Source organism: Phaenicophaeus curvirostris, chromosome 7, assembly GCF_032191515.1.
Source record: "Phaenicophaeus curvirostris isolate KB17595 chromosome 7, BPBGC_Pcur_1.0, whole genome shotgun sequence".
Lineage (NCBI taxonomy): Eukaryota > Metazoa > Chordata > Aves > Cuculiformes > Cuculidae > Phaenicophaeus > Phaenicophaeus curvirostris.
This window is the reverse complement of record NC_091398.1, coordinates 36,647,203-36,673,739: the sequence shown is the minus strand read 5'-3', so window position 1 is coordinate 36,673,739 and position 26,537 is coordinate 36,647,203. Positions and strand designations below refer to the sequence as shown.

General features: G+C 35.0%; 1 protein-coding gene across 1 annotated transcript in view; it reads left to right on the top strand.

Annotated features, from left to right (window-relative positions):
- LRP1B (LDL receptor related protein 1B) overlaps nt 1-26,537 on the top strand; it is a 699,724-nt gene that overhangs the window by 641,714 nt on the left and 31,473 nt on the right. Inside the window, exons 78-83 of the mRNA XM_069861579.1 lie at nt 5,218-5,441; nt 5,630-5,736; nt 8,988-9,104; nt 11,300-11,473; nt 11,995-12,120; nt 20,039-20,203. Of these exons, the coding sequence (XP_069717680.1) occupies nt 5,218-5,441; nt 5,630-5,736; nt 8,988-9,104; nt 11,300-11,473; nt 11,995-12,120; nt 20,039-20,203 (913 nt within the window). The remainder of the gene's footprint in view (nt 1-5,217; nt 5,442-5,629; nt 5,737-8,987; nt 9,105-11,299; nt 11,474-11,994; nt 12,121-20,038; nt 20,204-26,537) is intronic.

Below are 26,537 nucleotides of genomic sequence, written 5' to 3'. Positions count from 1 at the left end.
TTACAGGGATGAGCTCGTACATCACATGAACACTTCTATACACCCGGTAGAATAAACAGCAGTAGCAAGAGTAGGCTAATCTTTCACCTGTCATTCAGCCCCAACACATCTGAAACCACTTCTCTAAGTACCTTTCGTCCAAGGATATTTTCTTTACAAATGAACAGCATTCCTGACCTTTAATATTAGGAGGGCAAAAAACCTGGAGATGTAGACACCATCGGACACTGATGATACCTTATGTCTGTCACAGCAAAGATATGGGAAGAATGGTTGCAAAACAACTCTTCCATCTGCCCAGCAGAAGAGGGTCTAAAATTTGTTGACAGGAAGTGCATGTAAAGCAGATCTGAAGTAGAAAACTATTCCTAGCATTTCCAGTAGGTTAATTTTATCAATTGAGTTGAGGGGAAGGATATGTTGAGAACCTAAGTATGTATTCAAGACGTGGAGTAATTCTGCTGTGGCATTTTTCTTATTTAAATATGGCAGATACCTGTGCCTAAGAAATCCTGAGAAACAGCTCTGTATCAAGGTCATTGTTGAAAAATAATGAATTTGTAAAGTCTTGTGAAATTCAGAGTCTTGGAGTGTTTTCTTCTTAGTTATTTTTTTTTTTAATATGCAAATGCTTTCTGATAGGATAAGTGTAACCTACTGACCCACAACCTCTCCAGTGGATCTATGTTTTCTCACAGATCCATAAACTTGAACATAGGCTTCCTTGAGACTTCTTCATAAATCAGGGGTTGAAATTTTCATAGCTGATTTATCATTATTTCCCTGTTTAACCAAATAAAGATAAAATGTTCTTAGAATTACTATTTTTTTCTGAAATACTGAAATATTCAGAATATTTTCACAGCATTGTCTCATTAATACTCAAATATTATTGCCTTTTATATAAATATATGGCATATATATAAAAATGATGATCACTAAGTTAATTGGCTTTATAGTGTAACTTTAATATTGTCACTTAAATTTGGTTTCAAAAAACATGAGAACTCCTTAATGTTAACCCAAGTTTTTTAATGGATAAGTTTTCAGAGGTTACATTATGAATTTTATATCTAGACTTTGAGATGTAAATCAGGACGGTAAACTTGAACAAAGTCACCTGCATTTTCAGGTAATTGCATTAATGCAAAAATCCATCTCAACTAAAATTGCTCCATGGAATTAGCATTTCAAGAGCCTTCCTCAGAGAATGGTTTTAAGTATCTCTCATATTTTTTTGTGAAAAGGGGTTTAGCTTAGAACAAATTGAAGCATTAAAGAAAATAGTAAATATCAGCTCTTCAGAGTTTATTGGCAGATGCAGGAGAGGGTTGCATTCTAATCAAGTTAAGACATTACAAGTGAATTGGTGACAACTGGTGGAGCTCTTTACTGGCATAATCCTTTGAGAGAGATTTACAAGTTTTCTGAGAATAATATTAAACCCACAGTGGTGTACCACTTAAACTCAAGTGCAGGTTTTCATGGAAGAGAACGCAAAGCTGAGCATTAAAATAATTGTACCATGTAGGAAGAAAAAATGTAGGTTCTGTCAATATATTAGCAGGTTGCTCCAGCCCCACTGTTTTGAGACCTTAACAAGGGCCTTTAACCACTCATGTGATACATCGAGGAATATGTTCCCCCATAGTGAAATTCAGTGCATCACTGCAAATGGAAACAATTTCGAAACTGTTTTCTCTCAATACACTTTTTTTTTTTTTTTGAAAAATCTGAGAACCCGATATATCTCATTTACTAAAAATATGAGATTTCTTATTTGAAAACCATGCCTTGTATGAGTTGACCAAACTCTTACAGTTTCTATGAACCTCAGGTAAAACAGATTATAGCCTAAATATATTCTGTTAGTACACACTACATGAATTAGGCAGTTGATTTAGTGTTTACCTGAAGTTGCAGACACTGTGTAAATTCTATAAAATTTTATTCTGTTAATCTAACCAACCTGGGTATTTTTTGCCTCATGCTGTGTTAATTATGGAAAAGATGCTTTCCGAGGACAGAGGGATATTATTTTTAAGCATTTCCTGCTCAGATCCATTCTTTGAAATGTCTAGGTACACACCATGATACCGTTATTACGGCAGAGCTCCTGTATGAGTGCTTGCTGATGATAGTAGGTATTCAGACCCAAGAAATATTTAAGGAACATCTGCACTGCTCCTTTCAGCTGTTCACTCATTTACCCAGTATGCTTCCAATAGGTTTTCTGCTTCTTTTTCAGTTGCACTTGTCATCCAAATGTTTTAGTGTACTTAAAGGTAATAGTATTACCTTATGATTTTGCCCTAAAGCTATAGCACTGTATGGATGATGTTTAATTATGTAGTTAGGAGGACCTTTCTGTCTGGTATCATCTGCTTGACATTTTTAAATGTTCTTACTTATGAAATGCAAATAGTTTGGTGAACTGTTCTACCTACTGGGCTGCTCAAGGATAATATTCTGTTTCAGCGAGAAGTCTAAACATTTTCTTGTATTATTGTTTCCCATTTATTTTTACAGTTCTGATAATGTATTAATTTTAATGATAATATTTTAAGCAATACTAAATCATTGGTTTACTTTATTCCACAGCAATGCCAAAAATACCTGTAAAGAAAATAAAGTAACTATTGCTTCCCATGTGCTTGTGATATAAATTAGAGTTATAATTTAGTCTTCTGGTGTAAAAAGTCTAAGCATTGCAAGGTTCCTGCTGCATGTCTAACACATTTTCTCCAGTCAAGCTCAACATTTTTCTGAAATCTGCCATTATATTATAATGGTTTCCAAATTCCAGCTGTTACTGCAGCTTCTTTTTTCCCCTTCCCCTCTCCTTTCCCTTTCCCCTTCTCCTTCCCGTTCCCTTTAGGCAGCAGTTCTGATCAAAAGTTGATGAGCTGGCCTGCTCAGCAGTTGTGCAGAAGCTGCTGTACTGCAGAAGGTGATTAGGCTTCAAACCCCAGTTTTGCTAATAAGTTGAAGTACATATTTAGCATCAAAGTGGGCTAAAATAACTGTTGAAAATCTTCATGTGATTTTGTTCCTGTATCTTCATACTTATTCTGTATGCAAAATCGTTCTTTAAAATTAACATAATCCAAATAAGCTATTAGGTAAAAGCTCATTTACAGTAAGTAATTTTCCAAGACAGTACAAGAAGATGCATAAGGCATGAGAAATATGATGTAGCTAGGCTGAAACTTAATGAACACAACTGAGAATTACACGGCCTTGGCATCAGCTAGTGCTTTTTATTCTCTTTTTTGCATCTCTTAGACCAGATGGCTTCCAATTTGGTTATCCCTTTGTTCATTTGATCTTTCACATGCCCCCAGCATTAATCGAATTTCATTTCTGTATATCTGAGAAGAATGAGAAAGGGCCCTTGTTATTAAGCACCTTAGCCTTGATCTAGAATCTTTTTGCAATTTCCCATTGTCTCCTCTGCTTCTACTATTGGCTTTTTTGGAACCACACCTCGCTCTGCATGGTAACTCACATCATGTGCTTACCAGGTTCCAGAAAAAAAGCAGTCTTACCATAAACAGTGGTTCTTGAACATTCTGAAGAAAGGCAAGGAACTGTGCTGTCCACAATAGCTCCTCTCCTTTTAAAAGAATATTTGTTTCCAGTCTTGTAGGACGGTGCTGTTAATCCTGACAGTCCACAAAGTAGTAAGTGGAGATCTCCAGGTATGAGAGGCTTCTTAACACTGATACCTGATATGAATCAGAATTAAAAGGAGTTTGGATTAAAAATATGATGAATCTTATCAGTAAATATCCAGATTTTGGGGTGTCTTATTCTTTACATGCTTCTTGGACAATATAACAAATTAAAAAAGAAGTTCTTGCATGCAAATGCTACATTTCTTGAACAAAGTAGTTTATTTTTATGGTATTTCTGGAAGCATACACTGCCTTATTATTTTATAATGAAGAGTTATGATGCATTTATTTTTTCAACTTTAAAAAAATTACTCTAGTTTAAAAGACATACTGTTTTGTACATGCAGTGATTGATTTTGCTACTTTAATATTCATCTAAATAGAAAATCAGGCTTATATATATCTTTAGAACATGCATTCAATGACATTTTTGCTGAACTAAATGTTTCTGGACAATGAGCCAACCATAGTCACCCCGGTGGTCCTATTATTTTACCTAGAGAATGAAATGACCTTTATTTTATGACAAAAATAGTCTACAAATCTCTTGTGGTATTAGGGAACTCTGACACCTGAGGAAAATGAGTTAGTTTAGGTTTTCTTTCCTGATTTTTAGTTAACATAGTAGCGTTCATTACTGCATTTGTCAAAAAAATGCAGCATATCCTCAAAATTCCAAGATTTGCATGAGCTAAATACACACACGATTGTGTGTTTGCCTATAATGATATCAAGCTAAATTGTGAACAAAAACTGTCAAATATATCTCCTATTTGAAATGTAAACTATCCCTAGGACCCCTTTTTGGGATCTAAACTGTATTCATAGCTCTAAAATCATAACAGATATACTGGATTTTATAATTTTAAATTTGTAGTCAGTCAAGCCTCATATATGTTAAGCTGAATATTGCACTAACACTAGTTTTAGTGTGTGGTGGAATGCTGTAACAGTTAACAGCATAGGAAGAGAAGCATTTTTAATATTTCCTTATTATTGCGTGTTAGTATTGGTCAGAATGCACAGGTAATTTTGTGCGGTTTTCTAAGTGATTTTATTTATCCTTGCCAAATTGCTGAGTAGCTGTACCTCAGGATGGTCTTGAGCACCATTTTCAGTGAAATTTGGGATGGGACATAATTCCATAGCTCTGCTTGGAGTATGATAGACATATGGTCTTAATTCTTCCTTTTTCTTTCCTTTTGAAATACAGTCGGTAAAATTTATTTGCTTCAGTATCAATACTTGAAGTAGTTCATGCCTAAGTGCCTTTTTTAAAAAAATATATGTAACCTTAGATGTGAGAAAACAGTTTTGAACCATTGACTTGTTCATCTGCATTGCGTAGAGCTATGAGCAGATCATGTCGAGTTTATAACCTGCAAGGGGAATTTGTCTTTCCAATGCAGTGTTTTTAAATATTTCACCATATTAAAGGTAGAAGTTACTTGACTGTAAAAAGTTTCATAAATCTCTGGCTGTGCAGCTACTGTGGATGATCATTTCCATAAAATCTGACTTTGACATCTGTTTCTTTTAGTGTCCAGAATTCAAAAGACCTAGGGGCGTTGCTGTTGACTGGGTTGCTGGAAATATTTACTGGACTGATCACTCCAGAATGCATTGGTTTACCTACTACACAACTCATTGGACTAGTCTGAGATACTCCATCAATGTAGGTCAATTGAACGGACCTAACTGTACAAGACTCCTTACAAGCATGGCTGGAGAACCGTATGCAATTGCTGTAAATCCTAAAAAGGGGTATGTGTGTTTCAACATTATTCTGTTTTGATAATTCAAACAAAAATGCAAAGTTGAGTAAGAGAATGATTTCTACAAATGTCCATGCTTTTCCAGGTCATTCACTTAACTTTCTTGCTTACTTTGCCAAAGTAAGTTTGAGGTTCTGTATAGGCGTCCAGCTTATATTTCATGTTTAATACTTTTAGGATGATGTACTGGACAGTTATTGGGGATCGCTCTCACATAGAGGAATCCTCTATGGATGGTACTCTGAGAAGGATATTGGTTCAAAAGAATCTGCAGAGACCTACAGGTATACAACTTAGCCATTTTCCTTAATTTCATGGTGCTTGCTAACTCAGTGTAGATTTGCTGACTGAATTCCAGTTTCTAATTTTGCAAAAAAAAATATATTTTTTTAAAAAATGTATTCTGGTTATTCATATGCAGCTACTAATCAGATTCTTAGCTTTGCTTTCAAATGATACATCTTAATATGACTTAAACTTTTGTAACAGACCTTAATATGATGATTTTATAAAGTGGATGCAAAGGACTATAATCAGTTAAAATGTAATTTGTTCAATAACACTGAACAAGAAAAATCAAGTAAGAGAACACCAGTTAGTGTTAAGACACATTTTTTAAGAATGCATATGAAATATCACCGCCTATTCTAGTTTCACTGCAAAATAGTACAAACCAAGGTTTAGGTATTCAAAGAAGCAACAACATAATCATCTCAGTATTTTACAGAACTATATTGAAGCCTGTCTGAGATCTTGTGAATTATCATTAGGACTGCATTGGCAGGATAAAAGTAATTTTTATGATAAAGGAAATAATAAATCCAGAATGAATTGTGTCTCTCTTAAATAGCAGCATCCTCTCTTGAAACCTCAAATGACTTGTTCATGACCTCTTTTTCTCATGCAATGTTTGATGTTTCTGTAGGCTTGCAATGATAATTTGTTATTATTGCATTGCAAATTAGGGGTTGTCCAACTTTGGTGCATGTAACTTGAAACACAGGCTTTTTTTTCAAGAGCGTGCTATGTGAATATCTAAACATCTCAGAAGCTGCCGCTATCACAGCAACAAGTAATAATATTTTAACAGACTGTTAAGTCCCATGCTAAGGTGGGTTTATGATGTTGTGTATGCAGATTACACTCATCCATTAAAGGAAACCTTCTTTATTGACATGACTAGATTGCAATATAGCAACTTAGGAAATTACATATTCCTCTTTGAGGAGAGGAACCTTATGGTCCTTAGGTAAGTAAGAAGCAAAACAATAATAATAAATACTACATAGTCAATACTAAATTCAGTAAGAAGCTTCTGATTATTCAGACTGAAAGAGAACAGAATTTTGTTTGTCACAGTTGTTGCATATTCATTCCTGAACTTCTTATATAAAACATTGTGAACATATCAGATATGCAAACAATTATATTTAGTTCTAATTACTGGAATTGTGCATTGTTATCTCTTATTGTCGGTCTGGTTGATTGCCAAGTTTACATCCTACAGAGACACCACTTCCTTGGTCATTAAAGGGTATTTAAACCCCTCCCCCTGCCATCAGTATTGGATTACTGAACTTATTGAGTTTTGTAGGTAATAATGATGTCAAACCTGTGTGAAAATGCAAGTATTTACTTCTTCCCTGACAAGAAGCAGAACTGCAAGAGATTTACTTCATAAATTTTTTCTTGATGTATTTTATATAAAGAAGTTTCACGTAGACACTCAACCAGAACTTTGTCTCCTTACAAGGACGAATAAAATAGAAATTAAGAAAATTAGCAGAATTACCAAAAGCGAGCTGGCTTTGCAAAGAGGGAATTTCGCAAATACTTTGCCACAGTATTGCATTCTCCTGTACCTACTGCCTGAAAACAGTTGTATGGCATTTTTATGTGCTTCTCTTCCTTTGTTCTATGGTAGAAGGTAGAGAACTGTAGAATCTTTTAATTTTTTTGAAAGATGCTTCGCACATACCCATGTCTTTGTAGAGGAAATGGAGAAAAAAAAGACTCCAAGCCAATAATTCCTCTGTCTTTAATACTTCCTCCCAAATGAGACTTTACAAGAGTTCTTTAGATGAAATTTAAGATTTTACTGAACATCTGTGTTCCACTGCTCTTAAATTTATTCCTAAATATGCTTTTCCTATTTCAAGTAAAGGAGAGTGAGAGTTTGAGGGTTTGGGCTTGACTTCACAGGATTTACATAAAAATTATTATCACAGGACTGCTATCTGCATAAAACAAAAATAAGTACCTTTTTACATGGTGTTATCTCTGGTACAGTGACAGATACATTGAGAATGCTATTTATTTATTATTTACTATTTAAATATTCTTATTAAAATGCAAGTAATTTAAAGCCGGAGACTGGGGACTGCTTCTAAAATATTCTCCCTTACAAGTACCATGTATCACAGAAAGTTGACACATTGTGATTAACTTTCACCAGAGTGATTCTGTTTAGCTGTATGCCTGAATACCAGTGTTTCTTTGAAAGAGGGGTTTAGGGATTTTTTAATGGAGTTGCAAATGTAAATATATTTTACTGTTCTATGCATCAGACTTCTTTCCCTTATTCTCACCTATCTGTAGGTGATTAATTTATGACCTTAAAAGGAGAATTTTTGCTGTTATGTATAATTTCTTTTGATGTATTTTTTCTGACTTACCTACTTACATAAGTAGGAAGTACAATATTTTTTTCCATTCTTGTTAAAAATATACCACAACTTCAAAAGCTCAGAATTAAATTATGTTATGCTTCAAATACCTTTTTCTTACTGAAGCTTTTGACATGACCTAAAATGCCATATTAATCATCATCTACTGAAACATGGACTGCTTAGTTTAACTACTCACTTATTACCTGGAGGCTGGGTAGTCACAATGTTATCTATCTTATAGTTTCTTTTGTGCTCATGGTCATTCGCTCTTGTGATTTCTTTTCATATATACGTGAATATATACATTTGTCAGTATTGCTGCTTAAGTCTTGCGACACTAATTTAATTAAAATAATCTGACTTTTAAATCTGTAATAGTTACTACATGTGAAGTATTGATGACAGCATAAAACCCCCCACTAATTATGCTCTTGTGGAAATAGGGCAGGTAGGAAGACTCTATGAAGTCTGAATGCCTTGTTTTTAACGCGTGGTCACACTGGTGCTACTGCTTAGAAATCTATTGGCATAATAGATCTTTGTTGATAGAACAAATTAGAGGATTAGATTCCATATTTAATTCCCACCTGGCATATATCCCTTCCTGCTGAGGATAATAGTTTTGAAAAGGCAGCGACCTTGGAAGAGTAAGTTAAAGAAAGTAAAAGAACATGGTTGCCTCAAGGGGAAGTTTTAAGCAGGAGGTGTTATATTTTTTCTCCTTAGTTTCGAGTTATGCTTTTTCATTGTCACCATATTTTGTGTTCACAAGAATAGCAGCGGAATAAAAATGTACGGTTCCATAAAAATATTAAGGTGTTTTTTTCAGGTTTTATATACCTGTTTGCAATTTGTTTTCTTTGTAGGTCTCGTAGTTGATCATTTCAGTCAGCGTTTGTTTTGGGCTGATTTTGAATTATCTGTTATTGGCAGCGTTCTCTTTGATGGTTCCGATTCAGTTGTGTCTGTGAGCACTAAACAAGGTATGGAGAGTTTTTTTATAATGTTTTCTGGTTTATTTTATTTTATTTGGCTGAAGCTTCACTATTCAGAGAAGCTATGTAAAATACATAGAGATTATTAAGTAACTCATTGCTTTTGTTACGTAATACTTCGATTGTTATCTAAATCAATAGATACTTAAGCTTTAAGATAAGCTAATAAAGCTACTTTAAGGGAACAAAGATTCAGTGGTACATGCAAATCTCCAAGATTCTTAACTAATCAATAGCTTAGGTATTACCAAATAATGTTGTGATTAATATTTATGCTTGTCCTCACTTGGACTTGCATAGCAACAGGAGGATCTTGACTAGTTGGACATTAGAGCTGTCTGCACAGCACACGAATTGTATAGTTTATAGAACACTTGACCTGAATCAGTTCTGGGGAAAATAATGGGTTTGGCTTTCAGGCCAGTAAGTAATCACAGAGTTCTGCTAACAGAATGTGAATGAGGAAAGTCCTTCTCATAATAAGGAAAGAGATTCTAGTTTAGCAGGCTTTGTTTTTGTAGAATTGCATGCTGGCTTTTCAACAATTTCATAATATATGTAACAATTTATGAAATTTGAATAGAAAAGAGAAAAATCATTTTAAAAAAATACTGAGAATTTGAAAGCAGGCTTTTTAGTGTGATATCTTAGTAGGTAGGCAATGCAGTTTCATTAGGATGGTATTACATCTAGTGCTACTGAGTGTTTTAACCAACGATTTAGAATTCACCCTGAGTTTCTGAAAGATACTAGGAAAAAAATCCCATAATCCAAATTAAGCAGGACCAGATTTAAATAATCTTATTCTGGTTTAATAGCATTTTATTTCACAATTAGGATCAATATCCATGGAACTTTGCTTGCGCCTCACAGTGGCAGGTCTGTAATCTATTAAAAAATACATACTTAGTGCTTGTCTTCAGTGTTTGTGACTGATCCAAAGATTGGCTGAGTATCCTAGATTGTGTTTTTGTGTCTCAGTAGTCAGTTGTATTTGAAGAATAAATGTGAGGTTATTCTTCAAGGGAAAAGCACAACAGTGCTACAGAATAGAAGGAACATAAGTTGATGACTTTCAAAATATTTTCTAGCATGAAAAGACTATGCTAAACTGTGCCAAACCAAGGAAAAAGGGGAAAGTGGAATGTAGAGACTTTTTTGCTTCCATACATAGCATTAAATACTTAAATGCAAGATCAATAAAACAATGTCGCCTCTGTCTCCTATTGACATTTTTCTTAACTAGGGAAAAATTAGAGAATTAGGACCAAAGGAAAATAGAAATTACTTTGCAGTAAGACTAAAAACTTCATCCCATTTAATTAAAATAGTATAAAGTAGTGCATTACAATTAATAAATATTTTTATTGAAATAAATTCTAAGTACTAAATATAAATAGAGTGGAAAAAGAGTAGGAGCAAGTAAAGGCTGATAATTGAAACTGGATATATCCAAGTGAAATATAAAACCATTTTTACTGTAAAAGAGGATAATAGTAGGAACAAGGTATCAGAAGGAATGTTAAGTTCTGTTTCCTTATGGCTTCAAATCAACAGAGATTTATCTCTATTAAAGAAGTTTTACTCAGAAGCTATGGCCTCATTACGTGGGTAAATATGTGAAATTCTACAGCCAGTTGTGCACAGGAAATCCAAGTTTGTAATCTAATTGACAGCTCTTAAAAATAAGTAATGGGTAGAGGCTTAGCATTTTATTTTGCCTTACTTTAATATAATTATGAATTAAAATATGTGAGAAATTAAAACTAGCATTTCAGACTTGTTAAGGAACTAAGGTAATGTTCTGTCAAAATAGTTTATATACAGCAAAATAATCTGTTTCTTTCTTGTCACATACTTCTAGTTAAATTGTTCCAGGTAGGTGTGTTCTAATTAGCTAGTTGTTACTGTGGGATTTCCCTAATTTTGAATGTTCAACTGCTTTCTGAGGATGAATTTTGTGGAAAGCTAATACAGAGCTTGCGATTTTAGGTGCTTGTACTATGGGAAGAGTTCCTGTTAAGAAACTTTGTAACAGTCAGTCTTTGTGGGTACAAAAAAAGCGATCTGAATAATATCTTGGGTGGTAATTGCAATAATACAATTGAAGATATTATTAAATCAAAGTTGTTTATTATTTCAGCTGAATAAATGTATGCATTTATTATTTATTTTTATTAAAGGTTTACTGCATCCACATAGAATTGACGTTTTTGAGGATTACATCTATGGAGCAGGTCCTAAAAACGGTGCATTTAGAGTACACAAATTTGGCAGAAGCCTTGTAGAATATCTAAATGTGGATGTTGATAAAGCAAAAAGTGCCTTGATTTTTCACCGCTACAAACAAATGGACTGTGAGTAAGCATAATGACTTTCAAGCTAATATTGAGCAAGTTCACGCTGGGGGAGGTGGGTAAATAAGTTGTTTAAATATACACCAAAGCCTGATTGCACAAACTGAAAATAGATTTAGTTGTGTTTCTTTATCTAAGTGTAATTTAGGTTTTTTTTGATGCATTTTCTCTCATTTGAAAGGCCATTGGACAAATGATTGCCTTCTGTACCCATACTGTAAATGAGGTATGAAAAAAATCAGATGAGAGCTGAATGCAAATACCTGGAGCCAGAAGCAGATGAGGGTTTTTACTGTGAATTACCAATATATTTTTTGTTACTGGAATAAATTCTGTCCTGGTTGTGAGTCTTGCACAGCCATTTGAATGAGTGTGTTCACGGACTTCAGGCCGTAGATATTCTGCAAACTGGAAATGTATCAGAATTTTTTTATCTGATAGTTTATTTTTCCCTAGTTTCAGAACACAGGGCAAATCTGGGGAAAAAAATGACATTTTTAATATTTTGTCTTTTTAAACAGTGCCTAATCCATGCTTGGACCTGACATGTGAATTCATTTGTTTACTTAACCCTTCTGGTGCAACATGTGCTTGTCCAGAAGGAAAGTCATTGATAAATGGAACATGCATTGAACAGAGCCTCTTAGGTAGGTATCAAATACTGCATGAGTAACTAAAAAGGAAATGAAAAGCAGCTGTAATACCTTATCTAAAATTATATCTTACAGTAACATCTGTAATGACTAATATTGAGACACAGGAAACCAGACTTCACAGTAAAAGAGCTACTCGGTTCTTGCCATACTTCAGGGGAATAAAAATCCTTTCCACAGAAGATTATTAAGTACTCTAAAACTATTTCTACTCTAATTGAGGCTAAACCTAAGGTGGTCAGACAATTGGAATGCATTCTTAGCCAGCTTGAATTTTAAATGTTTCTAGAAATCATAGAATGGGATCTCTTATGTGTATGAGAAGTAGGAAAGTATTAGGATGTTTTTCTGATGTTCAATTCCAGGCTCAGAAGTGCATGTGATGCGTATTTTTGTGAGATCTTCAGTACTTAAAATGCTCAATTTGGCAATTAATTTACCTGAATTCTCATCATTCTGTGGTGAAAAGCTCACCTATTTCTACTGTCTAGTCTTTAATTATTGAATTAATACAGCTGTGTTTTAGTGTTTCATGATGAGGTATTAATAAAGCTATCCTGTGTAGCAGTAACTCTTTCTGTATCAAAAAAATTAAGAATTTAGAGTGGAACAACATCAGAAAACTTGTCCTACATAACAAGCCCATTCATGTTTTCTGCTTATGTGGGAGTAAATTGTATGCAATGTGTTTACAGTGCCGACTTTTATATGTACTTACACTATGCTCTAGCAACAATACAGTAAATGGAAGCTTTATTACTGCACCGTCTTGGCTGAATATCTATCTATATGTATTTATAAAATAGTTATACTGCTACAAAGTACTTTACAGCTATTCTACAACTGTTTGCACTGTTAGGGAAGAAGTGATGTCACCGAAATAGATGTATTAGAAAACATTAGTATGCTGTACAAGGCTTCTCACTTTGAATAAAAATAAATCTAAGCACCCTTTGTCATCAGAGAGCACCCACTCTCCCTGCCCTTCCAAGTGTCAGCTCTTTGTTTGTCTGAGATGGGTACTTGTCTGCTTGGCTACATCTGATTTCTCATCAGGAGCCAGAAAAGCAGCAATAAAAATACCAAGATTTTCTGCTGATATAGTACCACTAAAAAGTATTTCAAATGACCCATGGCTACCACTTAGGTGCTGAAGAAAGGACAAATAAAAGAATATTGTTTTTCACTGGTGACTGGTAATAATTTGAACCTATAATTTCAATAATGCTCCAGTTTTACTAGCGGGGCAAAGGATTATGACATGGCAGAGTTTTCAGGAGGGTATGTTTTTATTAGAGAAAGATCAAAAAAGCTTTTTAATTATTTCACTGCTGGTTGTAAATTTTTATGGCTAGGCAGAAAATGCCTACAGAAGCATTTTTATTATATTGATAATTTTCAGTATCTTCCCACGACTGCAATATCTGTTATACATTTTTAAAGGGCAGATGGATAAGTGTATCTTAGTTTCCTGATTACCATTGTATTTCAATTAAAGTCTGGGATAAAAAGCATTTTTGTACTTTTTTGCTTGTATGTTGTTTTTGTAATAGTAGATTGCAGGTTTTGTAGCCCAACAAATTACAAATTATGAATTGAAACAAGCCCCAGTATCTTACCACTGTCACAAGCGTGTAGTTTTGTACTATTTTGACTTTTTGTAAAAAGCGTGAAGAGGGTGTTAAGTGTTTGTCTCCTGCTAGCACTTCACTTAGGCTTCCAAGGATCAATAGATATTCCTGGGAACATCAGAGCTAGCTTCAAGATCACCATCTTGAATTAATACATGTTTATAATTAATGGCTGACTGGCAACCCAGCTTCCATTAATAGTTCACTAATAGCCTGCAATCAAAACACAGGTCAAATTCAAAACCAGGTTCTTTTCCTTTAGGAAGTTATGCTGTATGGAATAAAAATAAAATAAGACTTGTAGTCTTCCTTTCCCTTTTTGATGAAGAGCCAGAAAATTATATGAACTGTTCCAAACCACATGCATTCAACTTGTTTAAATCTAGCATTAGATTGTCCTCGTTGCCTCAGAGCATTTTTGGCATAGTTATGGATGTCATTAACACAAAACTAGCAATTCCTGCCTTACATGGCTATTAACACTTATATATTGTAACCTAACATCAACTCAGAGGGAGGTTATATAGTCATATTTTCTGTTGGTCTTCAATAAAATCCTGATTCTAAATCAATTGAAATATTCCTGTTAATTTTGATGGTCTTCTGGTTTGTCCCTAAAAGAATGAAATCCAGAAGATTTTAATTTGAGGCACGAATACCTGTGACTCAACAGTACTTTTTGAGTAATATATAATTGAAGTTACAGTAGTAAACAGTAAATATTTGGACATTCATAATACTTTTTAATAATACTTTCATAATACTTTAATAATACTTTAAATGATCTTTTGAAATGCAATAAGGAAGCTAGTAGGAGTAGATTTTCAAAGAGACAGATTCAAAATGGGACAGTGATCTCCAGTTCCCATCCATCTTGAATAGTGCCCCCAGGAGAGTCTCTGTTTGAAGATACTGGTTTGATAGTGCATATGTCTCTGTCCTTGTGAAAATGCTTTCCAACATATAATGATTATTTGCAATGTTACTATGCCATTCTTCATCTTGGTTGGTTTTTGGCATGACTATTATAAAGATGCCTTGCATACTTTGTGAAATTCCTTATTAGTCAGTCTTAGGATTGGTGACTCAGAGGTAATCTCCGTCTGCTCTGTTTCTTGTGACTATATCCCAAAAACTCACTGGGGTTCTCGTTTGTTGGATTGTTGTTTGGTTGTTTAACAAAAGAAAATTAAGGTAAGTCTTGAAATTCTGCATAATATTACTACTGGCTCAACCCATTAAGTTGATTTTTCTTCCAAAGTCTTAAATGAGGAATTCTGGATATTGAATCCTCAGTGGCTTTCTGTAAGACTGAATCTAGATTGTTTCAGACAGCTGTTTCACCAGCATCTCACACAACTGATAAGAAACAGCTTTTAAGTTTGATTTGGCTTTCTTAAGCCCGAGTCATTGCAACATGTGTGTTGCACCATTCAGAATGTTATTATAACAGAATCAAAGTGAGGTCCTGTGTGTTCTTAGATAAGCTTCCATCTCATTTCTCCCTAGATGATTATGATTGACAGAGTACAGTTCTTTTGTGGTTTATTTATGGACTGTAGCAGGGCTGATTTTTCCAGTTTTGAAGCTACCCTTTGGTTTTCAAATGGGTAGAGTACCACTTCATTTTCCTAAATGAGACCACTGGATTTGCATGCGTTAGGTTTATTGTATCTAATTGTCTGTAGCATAGTGAAGCTAAAAACATACTGAAAGGATGAAAATGCAGAGACTTGCACTGGAGGAAGACAATGTCATGTACCACAGCTGAATGAGCAAAAGTAATGAACACTTCCAAGAGTTCAGTATTCTGGAGCTGCATGTTTATCACTTTCATTTTAAGAAGGGAATATTTGTGCTCTCTTGGCTGGATGAAAAGCCTGAGAAAGATTACAAAGAATCAGATCTGACGTTGCTTCTGAACAGAGATAAAACATTTAATTTATCATAGTGTTTCCTTCAACAGTTCTGTTGAATTCTGTTTACCTACTGCACACATAGGTTGCAGGCAGACCAAGTGCTCTGGCTGGGGATGTAGAGGTTAATCCCTATATACCTGCTTTTCCACACACAAAGTCTGCCTCAGGGAGCTGTACTAACAAAAGCTATGTCAGTTCAATCCATGCTGTCTTCTTGAATTCTGTCCTGCTTTTCAGTCTTTTTAGATATCAAATAGTGCTGGGGTCAAATACAGAAAGGTGTTTGGGTTTTGAAAGAAATCTTTTGTTTACAACTGTATCTTCTGTATTTAGCAAGGGGTTAACACTGAGACTGGTATTTCCCAGAAGAGAAGAAAAAGGGTGATGATATGGCAGGCATCAGGGTTTTTTTTCTCACTGTCCATCCTTTTGTTAGCCCTTCTTTTCCATTTAAAATTGTGAAGCGAACAGACTTTTAAAAGATAAAAAAAAAATGTGAAGGGAAAACATAGATGAGTATGTCTTACAGCATTCAAAATTTGGGGATTACACCTTGTTCTGATAAATTTTAGCATACGGAAAACTGCAGATAGCAAGACCCTCATCTGCAGAGACAATAAGACAATATAGCCTTACCGTAACGTTAGAACTCTGCACTCTGTCTTCAGTAGGTGCATTCAGAAAATTCATTCAGTAAGGGATGAGCTACACCCATATCTGAAGGGTGGGAAAGAACAAATACCTTTCTGCCACGAAATGAGTATTTTACACTGTGGGGAAGGGAAACTCTTCTTGTCCCAAAGTATGTAGTTCATTAACCTTGTGCTCCATGGCCTCACCTCTCTGTTTAACTGCCTAGTCTGGAAATCAGGGGATAATTCAAAAGGGGGAAAACCAGCAAAAAGTAAGGTGCATCTTTCTCAAGAAATAAAGGGTTGTTTGTTACACAAATGCAGATAAAAGACGTGTGTGTGCATGTGTGATTGGGGAAGATGAATGGAATAGCAAAAAATTGAACAAGTGAAAGAAAAAAATACCCGTAGAGTTTACAAAGCTTTACTTTGCTGCTTTATTAGTGTTGCTTCTGTGTAAGATTTTTCCTTTGCTTTCAGTTAAAGAAAGGAGTCAAAGATGGAGCAAATAGGCCATCAGTCCATTGATGTTTGTGTCAAAGAGTCACGACGGGAAGAATAGTAACAAACAGAAGAAAAACTGCAAATCAAATCATTTGATTCTTCATTAAAGACATGTTAAGATTGAAGTAGGCAAATCAAGGCGGCAGAAGACTAAATAACCAGGCTAGCAGAAAATATATAAAATTGCATGACCTGTAGCCCTTTCCTTTCTTTCATGTTAGAGAGATTCAGGAGCTAGACTAGGAGTGCTATAACAAGTGAAATTATTTACTTCTGTCTTTTCAGAAGTGAAAAGAGCAGCTGAGAGGTCTTTGGGTTCCAGCAAGCTCAGACCAGTATTGAACTGACTCCAGAGAGAAACTTTTCTGATGTTTTTTTTTTCTTTAAAAAAAAAAAACAAAAAAAATCCACAAACTTTTTTTCCAATGGCAAGTACTTACTAGAGTTGTTCCCAGCTTTTCATTCAGAGTTCTTTATTCAAGAATTCAAATGAAGAGTGTTCAGCTTTTTATAACAATTCTTCTGTGTTTCTGCCCTGTATTCTTTTTCTTCCTGTCTTCTCCTATTGGACTGTTTTGCTGCTGTGTCCCTCACAAAGGCATCTGATCCCCTTTTGTACTCAGTTGATGTGAATCAGCTCATATTTATCTTCAGGCAAGAAAGCAGCACCATTAAAACTCGTTTATTGTTAACGTCCAACACGGTATTTTAAAACTGACTTATCCATTACATTTTTCAATACCATTTCTTATTTAAAATTCAAAAATGTTGTAGCAACGTTTCTGTTTCCTATTAGATTTGTGTTGAAACTCTTGAATTTAAAATGTTTTACAGGCAACAAAATCAGTTGGAAATTTTTAATAATCCTATGATGATACAAAATATTACAAAATTTTATGCTTTTTTAGAAACCTTCTCTGCTGACTATTGCATGAAGTTCTATATTGCATTTTCAAAGTAAAGACATGAGTGTCCCAATCTTTGAAAGCCAGTTGGATTAGAAAATCATTACTGTGGCAAACTTTTGACTCAGTATATTTTCCTGAAAAAATGAAGGCACGTATGTCTTGGTGACATTAGGGTAACTTTTAAGCTCTGTGTTTCTCTTGAATTTATAGTCTCTGTTAATTTCCTTTTTTTTCTTTTTATTTTATATGTTAGTTCTATGGAATTGCTCTAGAAAAGAAATATAACATGTTCTTAATGTGCTATCAGAAAGGCTCATAAAAATGAGCACTTGTCTGTACTTCAGTGTAATTTATTCTGTTTCTGCCAAGTTCTGCTCTATAAACTTATGACTAACGATAAGTAAAACAGATAAGATAAGCAAAACAAAAATAGACCTTCTATCCAATAGGATATGCTACATTATCCATTTAAACAACTTCTATAATGAGTAACTGAAGAATGGTTCATGGAACATCAAAGGATTTAATGAACCACCCAAATAAATAGAACTCGGAGGCATCCTGAAACTCCCAAATACAAAGTAGCTTTGTTACAGCAGATGTATATAAACAGGGTGGATACAAAATAATTAAGCACATAGGTATTTCATGGTTTTTATTGTAAAACACTTGAAATAATGATAAGTCAGTCAGTTCCCCACAATAAGATTTGGATTTGTTTTCTTGTTTGAGCGTCATTTGGGAAAGATGCACTTGCCTGAAAGATGATCAGTTCCCAGATTTATATAAGTGAGTTTGGTCCCAGGTTACATGTCTGCAACAACTCAGCAATGGCCATGAACAGAGACCAGCCTGATTCTGCCAAGGAGAAGCATACAGGGGGCAAGAAAGAGACCTGGGTGCATCCAAAGAGAAGGCTGTTGCACAGTTATGTTGCTGGACTATATTTCCCTCCAACAAGGAATCTGCTTTCAGCTACAGGATATCTGATGTTCCTAAATAAAGTGCTTACAATGCAACTGTGTTTTTTCATAGATCAAAAAAAACAAAATAAAAAAAGGAGTTGATGTGCCTGTGTCAGTCAGTGTTAAATCCCAACAAGTATAGGACAAATGGGAACCTTGACTCTTTTATAAGTTATGCAACAAGAACACATTAATTCAGCAAACTAATTGCAGCTGATGGATGTATGATTGAAGAATTCTTAGTGTTATGATGTCTCTTTTGAAAAGCCATGCAGGTTCAAATGTTGGATTAGTTAGGCAGTAGTCTGGCTTCACGGGATTTGTTTTGCTATGTAAGAAATGAAAAGTCTTATTGCTGAAATCATGTTTGGGGCTGGAAGGATGCTTGTCTTTCTTTAGGATTATAGTTATTTGGATATTTGAACACTGCATACATGCTAGTCTATAATTAATTTCTTCTTGGTGTCATTGAATGATTTTATATCTTGTTCACCGAAATGAACAGATTTATTTTTCCAAGTGTTTCCAAGACAATCACAACTGAAATTGTAAAGCAGCTTTATTAGAAGGATTGAATCTTGCCTAATCAGTATTTGTGTCACCTCATGCCTCACTGCTAAGGTGGTGACACTGCTGCTGTAAGCGCTTAGTGAATGCAGAGCAGCAGTGTCTCTTCTCAGTGGTTTTAATGACTGAGCAGGTGAGAATAAGAATAAATCAGAAAATATGCTTTAAGAGTAAGAAGTTAGTATGCAAATATCAGGTATTGAGAAGGATTTAAAGGCTGCACAATTTCTTTTTAAGTATTTTGGATAGGGTTTAGTTAAGAAAGGTGTTAGTTAATAGAGAGAGTGGAAGAGAGATCCCAAAACTCAAATAAGAAAAGGCTGAGATCACCAGAAAATGACTGGGAAATTTCTGAGTTCCTCCAGGTGAAACCAGCATTCAGTTTTTCATTTCTTAAACTAACTAGGAAAGATAGTTTCAAGCAAGAACTCACACTGTCCTCACTCACTTATGTTCTATGGAGGTCACCTTTCCTGTGGCAGCATTCAGATGAAGCCTGACTGACCCGACTCGGTCCAGGACAAGCTCACATCGCTGTTGTACAGGCTAGCAAACTCCCCACCAACCCTGCCGCGCTCAGTGAGGGCTTATGATCTATTAAGTGTATCCTTTTTTCTACCCCTGTGGAAACAGAAGTGACGGTTTTCTTTTCCATTTTGACAAGTGGTATTTTTTCCCCCCATTGATAGAGATCTGTAGCTCTATTTAAGATGCAAAGAGGATCTCTTCTGCCAGTTATGTGAAATGGAATTGTTGAAAAGCATTCTCTGTGTGCTCTTGTTGCAGATGATACCTGTAAATTGACCTGTGAAAATGGAGGAAAATGCATTATAAATGAGAAGGGGGATCCTCGATGTCACTGCTGGCCCAGCTACTCTGGTGAAAGGTGTGAAACTAACCATTGCTACAACTACTGCCGGAACGGAGGAACCTGTGGAGCCTCTCTCCTCGGTAAATATTTCTGAGCAGCTTACTACTCTACCTGCTTTAATTGATATGTTTGAATTTATTCCTTGCTTATGATATTGTTTCTTTTTGTACATCATTTGCTTTGTCTGTACTTAAACTATGTGCACTATAGCAGTATATACCATACACCACATACTTTATAATAAATAGTGCTTTTTCAGTCACATATATCAGTGGTTTAGCAGAATTAAGCAGCATCCCACAAAAGCATGTTTGTAAGTATTCAGTATAAAGATGCACATGTCAAGGTGTAAAAATGGAGTTTTAAAGCATAAGAGCCAGTCAAACTACATCTGGAATGACACTATATCTCCTACTCTCTCTTTATGTCAATACTCCCTCTAAATTTTTAGGTGCACTGTGATATTTCCTTGAATTACAGGGTTGTGCAATCTCAGTCTTTTACCTTTGTCTTACTGGAATTCATAAAATAGACATTTTACTCATGAAATTGTAAGATTTGGAAGATTTGGTTGATCAGAATTCAGATCCTGAAGGAATTTGAAAACACATCTCTTTTATTCAAGGAGGTTATCCTAACTGTCAAAATGCAGGTATTTAGCAGTTGGTCTTTGTTGCTATCATGTAGGCTGTCATAGCTTGCATAAGACAATTAGTGTTTGGGCTAGAGAAGGAAAGTATTGTAAGAAGTAGCCTAAAATTTAGTAATTATGTGAGAAAGGAGAAGTGGAATTCTATTTTCTGCTCTAAGGAATATTTAAATATTTGATTCTAAATAGATCAGCTGAAGAAGAGTTTCCTGTCTTGTCTCTTCTCAGAAGTCTATCAGCTGCTGAAGATGTTGCAAATAATTTTCTCCTACATGATGAAATGACCAACCCCCTGATCTCTGTGAAAAAAGTACAGGCATCTGGCTTTGTAACAGGAGTTTGTGACTGTTCAGCACAACCAGAAAGCACTCCCTGTACTGCAGAATCTTAGTATCTTAGCCTCTGTGGCAGAAGGGGCTTAGATCTCAATGTTTTCCTTAGCACTCCTTACTAATTAGGTATAGGTTATATAGTTTAGTCATTTACCTTCACTTGCTGGCATCTCTGGAGCAAAACTCAAAGTGAATGCAAAACTAGTAATCTTAATTTTTCAATTCTGATTGTTTGAGGGTTAATAATGTTGTTTATAGTTAACATGACTGATAATGATGGCTAAATATTAGGATTGAGAATTGCTTGGAGTTGTTTAATTATACTTGAAAGTGCTTCTAACAGCTGATGGAACTGCTGACACAAATAAGATTTTTATCATTATAGTGAGATCAATTTACATTTAGTGAGAACATGCAAGTGAATGAAAGTAAGTCACAGATGATTTGAATGATGTGCAGAACTTCCTTGTCATCTGAGGAGAGGATGTTTAGTCCCACATCTTTACATGTCTGGCATTTAATTGATGCTTTTGTGGGGTTAAAAGACTTCATAAAATTAATAATTCAGCTCCTAGAACTCAGCTTCATTCTGAACCCTACAGAGGGCCCAGGGTTTTATTTAATCCTTTTCTTTTGACAGCAGCCATAGGGCTCACTCACCTCCAGCAGCTTGTATTGTCTTTACCAGACAGCTGACAATTGCTGTGCTCGCACAGCTATGCTGTTGCCTGGATTTTGAGTTGGGTTTTTTGGGTTTGTTTGTTTTATTTTTCCCTCTACTAAATCCAGCCTCTGAAATCTCTCAGCCTTGCTGAAATAATTAGTGTAGTAGATTTAGTCACCAGTGAGCGAAGGAGATATATGAGTAGATTCTGCAATACACTTTTGCTAAATTGTCAATCACGTCCCCAGCTGCTACAGAGAGCCTGGAGATGCAGCCATTAGCCTTATTTCTGCTTGATCCTAAAGAACATAATGTGTCCGCATGAAAAATGCATCAGGAGAGCTAGCATGGGTGTCACCACAGTCCACATCTCACTGTTCATTTCCCTGATTTTGGAGTATCCAAACCATTAACTACAACTAAAGTTTGCTGTACCACACATTTCCAAAGTGTGACAAGCCTTGATTAGCTGCGACCAACATAGAGCTAGTTCTGATGACTTTTACTAGGCATACCTGCTAATAGGAATATTCTTCCGCAGTACTGTGTCCACTTTCCCAGTTCAATCAAATTTTCATAATCATATTTCAAGTTAACCGGATTTCTTATCTGCCATTTCCAATTCATGACGGTACCCATCCCTTGAAGCCCATGCCATAACTTTATTTTGCTGGTGACGTGGAAAAAAAGACCATATAGCTTTCTAAATCAAAGTGACACTTTCCAGCATCCCAGATAAAACTTTCAAATTGGTCCACATCTCGTCTTTCTTGCATGCCTATGCCCTAGACCCTGTAAATTCTCTATTAAGAATAAATCTCTATTTCTTATCAATATCAGGCCATATTATTGTGTGTTTCAGAAGCAAACTATCATGTCAGTGACATGTCCGCTTATCACAGCTTAATCTAATCCAACCTGGCCTTGAACAACTCAAGGGATGGGGCAGCCACCACTTCTATGGGCAACCTGTGCCAGTGCCTTACCACCCTCACAGGAAAAACATTCTTCATAATATCTAATCTAAATCTCCTCTCTTTTAGCTTAAAACAGTTCCTTCTCATCCTATCGATACAATCCCTGGTAAAGAAATCCCTGGAAAGAAAACCCCTCCCCATCTTTGCTGTAGGTCCCCTTTAAGTACTGGAAGCCTGCTATAAGGTTTATAATATTTATACTGCTATAAGGTTTATAGTATTTATAATACTACATCCTGCTATGTTGATCTGTCCACTAGCAATAGGTACATTGCACACTTTTTTTGGGGGGGGTTGAGATTTGTTCTTTTTGGTAGAGAATTGTCTTGCATTTCTGGAAACTATAAAGTAATTATTTTAAAATAAAGTCAGCTCAATACCACCTTGGTTTCTTCTACTGTGCTGTTGCTGTCTGTACGTACCACCTCCAATATTGCAACACTCACAACTAGTTCCTAAAAAACCAGCATTTATACTTTGTTCCATTGTGGCTCATCAAACTGTCCTGATAAAGTGATGCAATCAAGTTGCACATATTTTCCTAATTTTCTCTTGTTTAAAAATCTATTTTTTGTTCAAAATGATGAATCTTTTTCCAATAGAAGTTGGAGAAGCCATATGTGTGCATGTGTCAATCCAAATCCTAGCTGCAAAATATAAATGACCTGTGATAATTTCAACTTGCTTGACTCTGCCTTGCCTTGAAGCCCTAGTTGCCCTGATTGATTCTTGTACATTATCTGACAGTTTTGATGCAGTTGATGTAACAAGTGTCATGCTACATGCATGCCCTTTGGAAAGCTTAGGGACCGGTAGTAAATTTTGTCTCACAGGGACAAGCTTCTGCAGGGTCCCTGCTGCTGGGAAACTTCTGTAGGTGTCAGGGAATTTCCTTATTGTTGGCTTCTGGCTCAAAAACCAAGGAAGAGATATCCTGAAAACAAACACTTCTTCATGTCCTGATACAAATAAAATGACACAGCATATAAAATACTCTCCTAGTGAATGTGTGTGTTCTGGTGAATGTGTAAATCCCATTTTCTTTCACCACCTAATATATAATAGCAATGTGATAGCCAATTAAGTAAATTGCGGAGTATTACTCATTTTTTAAAACTTGATTGTGCTAAGCCTTTGCTGGATGTGGTAAGTTGTAGAACCTCATTATCTGCACACAAATGTTAATTTGTTAAACAAATCCCACTGGCAATTCAGAGATTATTCACTGTTGGTTTACTTACTGCTAAGCCTTTTGGCAAATTCCTATGTGAACGTTATATAGCTAGAGATTGAGGCAGCTTTAATTAAAATTTATAAGTTTATGACAGTTGTATTGAACTACAATAACTGAACAAAGAAAATGTCATCAGTTAATTAAAAGTACACATCTGAGACATGTAATTAAAAGTTTGGTATAATAATGAACACTTTCCAGTATGCCAAATTAATCGGAATTTGGAAAAAAATTAAATGTTGCCATAAAAATACACTTCTCCTTTCTACTTACAGTGTAAAGTGAATATGTTGGAGCAATAATTTACTTAATTTCTTGAACACATTAACTGGATCTTACTAGTTCACAAAATTGGATAAATGCACATTTGTTGTATACATATGGTACGAATAGTACGTCTACCAAATGGAAATATGATGTTTGTATCAAAATGATTGAAAAAACTGTCTTTCTGCTGAATGAAGATTGATTAAATATTCTCAAAAAATTATATATGAAGTAGATATTATTTTATATTCTATTTTATGAGCAGAATAAGTTGATTTGTGGACACAGTGGTGCATATTGAATACAATGTCAGTGAAGAACCTGTTTACTTTGTTAATGTCGTATCAGTCTCAGTAGACTCAAAAGAGGAATGCTGCATCATAATTTCAGCAAGAGAAAGGACTTTGGGAAGGCGAGAGAGGTGATATTTAGCTACATATCATGGCTGTCTGATCTGGTGTGTAGCTGATCTAAGGGTCCCAACAGAACCACCACAGCCAGCATTTGAGAAATAAGAGCAGCCTTTGAGACTACCCTGATGTATTTTGAAGTTGTTCTTTTCTTCTGTTCTTTCACAACATGGAGAGAATATAGGATAGATCCCAATCAGCTCACCTACTAATTATATACAGTTATGCAGCTTCTTTCCACTACTGTTCATTCAGTAAAGCTAATTATGATTCATCAGCCACGCAGAAATGAATTATTGTGATTCCCAGAAACTGCTGATAACTACTCCCAAAGAAATGATACTACTTACAGTAGCGTGGTGGAGTGCCACATTGTTTTCTTTAACAATGACAGCAAATGAAATGTGCAAATTAAATGTACGTATTCACACATAACAACTTGAAAACACTTATTACTGGCAGTGAATTTACCACCGACTGGAAAAAATAAATAATCTGTGTCTTGGTAAAAGCATTCATCTGGATGATCTCATTCTCTGGAATGTGGTCATACAAAATACAAAGTATTTCTCTGTTGATTAGGTAATACCATGAACCCTCAGAGTTATGTTCATTGCAAAATTAAAGTAAATATATGACTAAATTCCCAAACAATATCTACTACATATTAGAGACAGTACACTAAAATATTTATTACCTATTTTTGAAGATTATTTGAAAAGTTGGCAAACTAGGAGTAACTACAGCCTCTGTAATCAAAACCTAATTGAACACTTTAGGACTTTGATCACTGTCATTTTCTTAATGGATTATTTTTCTATGCATTTCGTTTTCATACCAAAAATTTCACATATTTGTTCAAGTCCCAACTGCCAAAAATAAGTTCCTAGGGTAGCCATAAAATATTCTCTTTTAATTTACTAAAGTCTGTGCAAAACATTTGGAAAAAATAAAACCCAAAACCTAAGAATTTCATGTTTGTTTCAAGGTCTACCAGTTCCAGAATTAAGATTAAAAATTCTGTAAATTACTGTTCTTATATTTTGAGAGGCTACACAGGGAATCTTCAGAAAATAGAGGCTTTTAAGTACATTGTTTCCCCAGAGAATTTTCATTATTATTTTCATTACTTGTTTTATGTGTCTTTTCAGACACCCTTTTATGTATTCTCTGCAATTCATATTTTTAAGAAGTGCTATTTAGAATTACTTTAACTATAAAGTACTCTCATCGATACAGGGCCTACATACATTGTTTCTACTTGCGCATCCATATCGTGAGAAACTCAGTCTATCCAAGTGCTGGATTACAGATAGTAGAGAGTGAAGTGCATATACATTCATTGTAAATCACTGGGAATAGAGAAGTTATGGTAAAAAAATACATGTTTCTTGCTCTCTAGATATTATTACTGAGGTTTTCAAGTTGGAACATTAACATGTGAGATGCTTAGAAGGTGCTGCCACCATGTACTCCTTGCCATTTTTCAACATAGGTAATTGAAACAGGATTTTTTTCTTAGGATTTTTATGTTATGGATGGGATTAAAGAGGAGGACATGCGAAAACTAGGATGCTAATCTGTATTAGGCACAGGAAAACAAGGCATTATTCTCATGTGTTAAATCCAGTTGAGGATCGCACTAAAGAAGGAAGAGCTCAAAAGAGGGGAATTTTTTGTGTGGTGTTTCAGAAAATGGGGTTTGCTCATTTCTTTTCTTTGCATAAAATACACCATAAGGTCGTTAACTGAGTTTGAAACAGTTTAACATACCATAAACCACTTTCCTTACTGGTATTTTTCTGTACTGTTTTGGTTTGTGATTGTTTCTGTGTTGGCAAAGGTCTAGAATTAAGAGATAATTTTACTTCTGCCTCTGTA